This window comes from Odontesthes bonariensis, chromosome 21 (assembly GCF_027942865.1).
Source record: "Odontesthes bonariensis isolate fOdoBon6 chromosome 21, fOdoBon6.hap1, whole genome shotgun sequence".
NCBI lineage: Eukaryota > Metazoa > Chordata > Actinopteri > Atheriniformes > Atherinopsidae > Odontesthes > Odontesthes bonariensis.
In genome coordinates, this window is record NC_134526.1 from 12781900 (window position 1) to 12790057 (window position 8158).

At 39.4% G+C, this 8158-nt stretch overlaps 2 protein-coding genes across 2 annotated transcripts; both read left to right on the plus strand.

The window, feature by feature from the left end:
- The first annotated feature begins 682 nt into the window (after positions 1–682).
- Positions 683–2605, plus strand: soul5 (heme-binding protein soul5). The gene is made up of 7 exons (XM_075453731.1): positions 683–771; positions 911–970; positions 1100–1181; positions 1274–1394; positions 1797–1933; positions 2020–2183; positions 2301–2605. Coding segments are annotated over exons 1-7 (642 nt in total). The 5' UTR covers positions 683–769; the 3' UTR covers positions 2377–2605.
- A 1993-nt stretch (positions 2606–4598) lies between these two features.
- Positions 4599–8006, plus strand: nr5a5 (nuclear receptor subfamily 5, group A, member 5). The gene is made up of 7 exons (XM_075453628.1): positions 4599–4750; positions 5538–5653; positions 5906–6047; positions 6369–7090; positions 7255–7374; positions 7500–7647; positions 7759–8006. Exons 1-7 carry the CDS (start codon positions 4651–4653, stop codon positions 8004–8006), a joined length of 1596 nt encoding a protein of 531 aa, XP_075309743.1. The 5' UTR covers positions 4599–4650.
- The last annotated feature ends 152 nt before the right edge of the window (positions 8007–8158 follow it).

An 8158-nucleotide genomic window follows, 5' to 3' on the forward strand; every position in this document is an offset into this window, starting at 1 on the left:
GAAATGGTTTCAATTTCACGTTTTGTGTACTTTTAATTTTAATCATGAGAGGAACAAGAACTTAAATTGGGTCCTGTTTAGGAAAATCATATTTGCATTCAACAATAGGAAAGCAAGGCTGCTATTTAACCTGTAGTGCATTTGATTTAAAGATTTAAAGTGATTTTTCCCCTTTTTTGAAAAAAAAAAAAAGTTTCATAGTAGTGCATAATTATGACAGGAGGCACTGGTGATTGGCTCAGTGAGCAACAGCTAAGCTAAAAATTAAAAAAAAAAAACCTAAACCAATAGAGGAAATGTTTTATTCTTATTTTATCATGTCATTTTCCTGTTGTGACATGTGTCAAACCTGCAGTGTGCCGTAGGTTACACCCACATGTATGCAAATGTGAACACCACACAGCATTGGAAGGTTCTAACTGACCTGTTTATGTTGTTTAAAGTCAGCCAGGAGATATTAACACTTTTCAAACAGTCTGATGGCTTGTGATAAATTCTGTAATAAAATTCCTGTTGCATCATCTTTAGTTTAGACTTATGTAACTTCATTAGATGTCAGGTTACAAAATTTAAATGGCACAGAAATCCTTCCCAGATTCCCTTGTATCTGCTTGCCCATTGGTCTGTTTACACTCGATTGTCTGGTGTGTGTTATGTGTTATGGGAGTGTCAAGTTTTCCTTTCATAACCAGGGTGGATAAATTCTTGTTTTAGACCGAGCTGAAAATATTCTGTTTTGTGAATCCAGAGAATACAGCAGTCAGCCACGATGTAAGTTTTATTTAACAGATTGTCTTCAAAGAAAATAACTAAACAGAAATGTATTGGTGTGTGAACTGTGCGTTAATGTTTCAAACTTGTCTCGTTTTTATTAGTTCTAAGTTAAAAACTCTCCATATGTGTGTTGCAGGATTTGTCTTACAGGGCTTGTTGGCTTTCTGTTGATTCTTACAGCTGAGGCCAGAGTTGGGTAAGTAAGGTGGAGTTGGTCAAGTTTTTATTGTGTGTCTGGTACAAATTATTTCTGTCTTACCTCTTTAAATCTTATAGTATCTGTATCAGTGAGCTTAAAAACAAATATCCTCTCTATTTTTTACAGAAACTCCTCTCAGTTAGAGTTCTGCACTGAGACAGAAGAGTGCCTGCTGTTTGATCTGGTTTGTGAGACGGACAAATATGAGGTGAGCGTCTCTGTGCAGGAAAAGAAGCTTTTCACGTTTGAGGTGCACAAAAAAACCCTGAAACACTACATGTGCTTGTGCTTGTCTCTCAGGTGCGTCACTATGGCTCTGTGAAATGGATTTCAACTGACATGACTTCTTACGCCATGGAATTTGCTGCACCGAGGGCTTTTTCACAGCTGTTTAAATACATCAGTGGAGAAAACAAGGCTGGTATGTATGTGTGTGCATGTTTTCTCTTTTTCTTTCTTTTATTGTATAAGCTTTTACTGAAAGTTATTATTGTGTAAATGTTTCATTTGAAAGAGGGAATTGTGCTCAAGTATATAAAGTTACAAGTACAAATAAGCAATGCAGAAAATCCTAATGATACAGACTTCACATACAATGTACACTGTATTTTTACACTTTAATCATAAAACATAATTTGTGCTTCAGCTAAAATTATTATGATTTTTGACACAACCTTATAGGAAGTTATTGTACAGAGAAAGGAAAGGTAGGGTTGCTGTTTTGAATCATAACAGGTGCATTTGCTGTCCCGTCTTTTTTGCCTTTAATATGCCTTTATTTGCTGTTGGTTTTATCCTAGCTGTCTTATGTGTTCACTTTCAGGAAAGAAAATTAAAATGACTTCTCCTGTTATTGTGAAAATTCCTGAGAAGAAATTTTGGGAAAGGGGTGCTTTCACAATGAGTTTCTTGCTACCATCTGAACATCAGATGAACCCCCCCAAACCCAACAATGACGATGTAAGCTCAAACTTCCCGAGATTATGTTTGGATTTTTTTCTTTGAAGTCAAGCTTTTGCAGATAATGAAACTTTGCTAACTTTCAGGTTTACATCAACGAGATGCCAGAAATGTACGTGTATGTGCTAACCTATGGAGGATGGATGACAAGCATGGCTGACAGCAGTAAAGCAGATGAACTCTCCTCTGCACTTAACTCTGTTAATGCAAAATACACAAAAGGATCCCACCATGCTGCTGGATATAACAGGTAATACAGTCACAGTATTTTGAAGAAAAAATGTTTAAGAAAGTTTGAAAAACCCTCAATATGTTGATTTTGTGTTCTGATATAAATGTTTGGGTGCATTTTATTGTCTTCTTGCAGTCCAATGACACTCTTCAAAAGACACAACGAGGTGTGGTATGTTGCTGAGGGAGACCCCGTGTGCCCCAGCAACTAATGACTGGGTCTGATCTCCTCTTTCTTGGAAATTGTCAGCCCCGTGCAGCAACAGCTTACTGCAGACGACACATGTGAAAATATGTTGTAGTAGACCATTGCTGTAAGTCACATATCAAATATATAACCTACCCTGTGAGCACACAGTTTTTAGATACCTTATGAATAGAAAAGTTTACTACAGATTTCCTGTTTTTTTTTTATTCAATAAAGTCACCTTTTTGCAACTATTCCTCTGTTTGTTCATGATTTATCCACCTTTTTTGACTGTGGGCGGCCTCTGAGTGTCTGAATTATGGTGAAGGCAGAGTACTGTTCAGTTAGTTTATTTATTTTTCCATAATGTACATGCAAACCAGGGTCAGCCCCTGAACAAACAGGCAGCTTTTTACATAATCTCCTGCTAACAGTGCTAGACCACTTGACACCTGGTGGGGGTGTTTCCATTTCACAAAAACAGTCGTGATATTAAATTCTAACGCTTCCTGTAAGCAGAACCATCCACAAAATACCTAATCATAATCAAGAATAATTTATTTTATAAAACCATGTCTTAATCTTAAAACTCATTTCTAACACCTTGGAACCAGAGCAGACTGACTCCCCCCAATCAGTGTATTTTTAAACTTTTAAAATGCAAATGTGCGTGATCAAATAGCCCAAAGTGCTACAGCAATTGATAACAGTTTACACATTTCATGAAAGGAAATTCTTCTTCATAATATGGACTTGCACCCAAAAGCAGCTGATTTAACATTAGACCAAACATACAGTTTAGAGCAATTTCAATTCTCTGCCACAAGATGGCACTACCAAGTCAGAAAGGCCAATGCCTGCAGGATTCCACTTGAGCCCTTATCAGCACTTTAGATTTTCAGTTGATGTATACTTGAACAGTTTATGAAAATGTGATCTCTGAAAGTAGGGGGGCATTGTGAACTTTCTTAAGCTAAACATGCAGATTGAAATAGCTAAGTGAGCATTTTTTGTCTCTCTCTTTTTCTTTATGAAATGTTATATTTATTTACAAGCTAAAGTGTATGTGTCATAAATATCCACCTTTGAGCTGCCCTGTGGCTTTGACGTCACTATGAGGTTCACCACATCGGCTTGCCAATTTAGGTGTTCCGTAGGACCTTATCACCTCAAGCATTGGCTGGAAATGTGGGATAATAAAATCCAAATCTGTTACAGTGCATATATCAAATTGTTATATAATTGAATGCCTTGCTAAATTAAAATTCATAAATTCCTCAAAGAAATGTATGGACTAAAACAAATTAAATAGTGTTTTCTTCAGATATCTGTTGTCAGCTTTGTTATATTTCACCGCAGTAGAACACATATGCCTTCAGTTTGATCGTAAACGTTTGATCTCACACATCTATAGATGCTAAAACGCAGTAAATGGTATGCACGGATTACTTGCATAAAGAACTGAAAAATATACACACATTGTGGTGTAACAATGTCAAGAGCAATATGCACAGCTGCTAGTGCACAAATCTGTAGTGTGTCATGAAGGGGATAGGATGAATTTACCCTGATGGAGAGCAGTATGTTATCTGACACCTGTTCCTCAGTGACTCAAACTCTGCTGGTGGAGCCAAAGTACGTGTAGATGAGTCCTTTGGGACCACTCCAGGAATTATCCAGACAAAAATGTCATCAAGACTATGGTCTCAGACTTAAGACTAAAGTAACCACCTTTGAAATGGTTGACACTATGGATTGATTTGCCTTTAGGTTGAGAACCACTGGACTAAACAGAATGTATGTGATGTAGTTCAAACTACTCAAACTCATCCTCACATTGCTACATTGATATGAATAATCTATAATCGTGAAATATATATTGAGTTTATATGCTTAAAAGGATACTTATCTTATCTTACTGGAAGTAAGATGGAGTGTCCTCAGTGGACTCTTATCTTAACAGTTGAGATCCAGAATGGCTCAGTGATACTTTTGTTATTTCACTTTAGTGAGATTCCAGCAGGTGGCTATCTGACTGTCTCCCATGGAGGGGCTGGTTGGTCAGCTTGCTGACATACTGACTGGGTAGGAGTGCCAGTCAGGAGAGGTTTTATGACACTCACTACAGATCAAAGTCCTCTTGTGGGCCTCAAACAGCCGTCAGTCCATCGGAGCTGTGGGGCCTGACGGCCACCTACCTCTTCTTTGGCTCTCCTGCTGTGTCTGTCTGGTCTCCTGATCTCTGCAACAAAGTGAATGAAGCTGAGATGACAATGGATTTCATGTCTCACCAGCAAAGATGGACATACCTTGTTATTATCCACAGCTGGCTCAGCCTCTTATCCACCACCCTGGTAACTATCCAGAGGATCTATTAGCTTTTGAGGGATCATCAACATGTGAGTACTAGATGGAAGTGCACCAATAGTAGATGAGCAGATAAATGTAAGAAGATTTGCATTTTTCCTTTTACATTTTTCAGAAATGTATCCATGTTTTTTTAAAAAGACGGTTTAAGTTTCTAAAGTTGTATTTGGCCCTAATAGTGACTGTAAACGCATATCACATTGTGGTGGATGAAACATAATAATAATTTTTATTTGAAAATCTATAATAAATAGACATTTAAGTTTGGCTTTTAACTGTTTTCCATTTAGCTGAATGGCTGTAATTATGTAAAGGTCTTATCTGTGATCATAGTTGAGCAAATCAAGATGAGTGATAAGGTACTGTCTGCAACAGGGATACAGTTGCCCATAGTGTTCGTTGTTTTCTCAACACTTGAGCAATAAACCTCATTAGATGACACATTTTCACACTGGCTGCATGGTGCTCCTGTCTCTTCAACCACTTGGGCTTTCACAACAATCTTAAAATTTGTTACACTGCTTCTTTGTGGCAGACTTTTACAGACTATTACGAGCTGGTATAAACTAAGAAATATGTTGGATGCTGGCAACACTTATCATCCTTGAAAACAAAATATAAATCACAGTAGACACTCAGTTGATACCAGAAGTTCACTTACTTTGTCCTGGCAGCTTGAAACGTTATCATGACCAATCATGATCCACATTTTACAACCCGCTCTTGTCTTTTTAATCTGCCCCACATTGCTGGCCATCTTAAGTCAGTGAAGTTTGTTTCATCACCTAAATCTAACATTTTATTCTTGTTTTTCTCCAGCTCAGGAGCAAAAGACAGGGACAGACAGCAGGCCAGAGTCAGAGGAGAGCTGTCCTGTTTGTGGAGATAAAGTTTCCGGATACCACTATGGACTTCTCACCTGTGAGAGTTGCAAGGTAAGTGATAAGCTGATGACAGCTCACCTATATCACAGAACAAGGATACATGCTGCTTTTTGTGTTAACGTACTTATGCATTTTAAGGTTTATTTGGCCAGGAAATTAAGCTCTTGAATCTCCAAGAGTATCCTGGCCAAGATAAGCAGGAAAGTGACTAGGACTGCAGAGATGTATGTTTCATATTTTTGTCACAGATTGTCTTGTTCTCAGCATCGCATCAAGCAACAGTCTCCCTCTCTCTGTGTGCAGGGCTTCTTTAAACGCTCAGTGCAGAATAACAAGCATTACAACTGTGCAGAACAACAAAGCTGCCCCATGAACCTTTCCCAGAGAAAACGTTGTCCTTTCTGCCGTTTCCAGAAGTGTTTGGCTGTAGGCATGAAGAAAGAAGGTACCAATCTGCTACCACTTCCTACTTAGACATATACACATATATTCTCATGCATTTAAACTTGTCACTGCTGCATTGTGACATGCTTTGTGATCTACTGACATACATGTTTTTTCCTCCTTTGTGACTGATCTCAGAAGTTATATAAAGTGTTGTAATAACGTAATGTAATAACCTAGATTGCATACAGTATGATGACTTTGTATTACGGAGCTAATATGGGCCCTCGAAATGTATTGCTTGAATGCCACGAATGATCTCAGCTAAAAGTTAAAGTCTTGTGGTTCAACCCCTAACATTTGTCTCTTGTTCTGTCATCAGCTGTTAGAGCAGATCGTATGAGAGGTGGCAGGAATAAATTTGGGCCTCTATACCGACGGGACAGGCAGATGAAGCAGCAAAAGGCTAATCCTGCTCCCCACAGAGTTAAGATGGAGACAACACAAACCCACTATCCACAATCTCCAAATGATCCTCACCTCATCAACAGTCATACCAGTGAACCATCATCTTCTGATGCTTTTCAGCTATCCCACATGTATCCATTTAGCATGGGGCAGTCAGGTGAACCCCGGTCTCTGGACTGCTCAAGTCCTCCATCCGTGCAATACCCTGAACTGTACTGCACCTTTCCTGGATACCTCCAGGAGAAAGGAGAAACATCTTTTAGCTACAACCCAGCTCCCACACATTATCCAGTACATTCAACTCCAAATACTTCATTCCCTTTTGGAAACATGCCAACATCATCTCCCTGCTCTACCCCAAGTTCAGCTTCCACGCTCCCCCAGGCTCCCACCCAGACCCAAATCACCCCTTCATCGCCAACTCTCACATCTAACTTCCTAAACCAGCTCTTGGAGGGCGAGCAGGGTGAGGTGCAACTGTCTGCCAAAGTCCTAGCTTGTCTCCAGAGAGAGCAGGCCCATCGAGGGAAACATGACTGTCTAAATACCTTCAGCATCATGTGTAAAATGGCTGACCAGACTCTGTTTGGGCTTGTGGAGTGGGCCAGAAACAGTAATCTCTTTAAAGAGCTCAAGGTGATGAATCATGAAATGAAGGACATTATGTCAAATTCACCATTTTGCAGTAACAGAAATAATTTAATCACTCATCACAAGTGAGAGAAAGCTTTTCTCTATGTTTTGGGCTGTTGCCTTTTTAATTCCCACTAACACACTGGGCATGTGAACCCTTTTGACAGGTGGAAGACCAGATGGTGCTTCTGCAGAGCTGTTGGAGTGAGCTGCTGGTCCTGGATCACCTATGTAGACAAGTTACTTATGGCAAAGAGGGTTGCATATATCTGGTCACAGGTCAACAGGTAAAGTAAGACACTTGCCACATAAAATGTTACATTGTCATGCTTATAAAAAATATCTCTATATTGTGGTTGTGTGTTTGGTCAAATAAAGAAAAGTTAAAGATCACGATGTACTTCTGATGCAGATTGAAGTGTCAACCATTATATCCCAGGCTGGTGCAACACTGAGTAGCTTGGTAGCAAGGGCTCAAGACCTCGTGTCGAAACTTAAGGCACTCCACTTTGACAGACACGAGTTTGTCTGCCTCAAATATCTTGTACTATTCAATCCAGGTGGGAATTTTCTTTTGAAATTCTAGTGATTACGCTCTTTTACGACAAAATCGGATGACTTTTCTAATATGATTTGATGCATTTGCACTTTTGTGTTTTTGCCTGCTTCAGATGTGAAGTCAGTACACAACCGTAGGCAAGTGGAGCAGACTCAAGGGAGGGTCAACAGAGCCCTCATGGAGCACACCCAGCGAAGTCATCCAGGACACTCTGACAAGTTCGGCCAGCTACTTCTCAGGCTGCCTGAGGTACGCAGCATTAGCTTGCAGGTTGAGGACTATTTGTACCAACGCCACCTTCTCGGAGATTTACCCTGCAACTCTTTACTTGCGGAAATGCTACATGCCAAGCACAACTAAGAGGATGTTGCAATGCAACAGTGGAGTGGACTCGACTTGCTGCTGTGAATTTTTGTTCATACTTTACTCCCTTTGGATTCCAACTGTGCCTTTTAATTACAATTGCTGCAAGTTAGAGGAAAAAAATAAATAAAATAAAAATAAAAAAAATC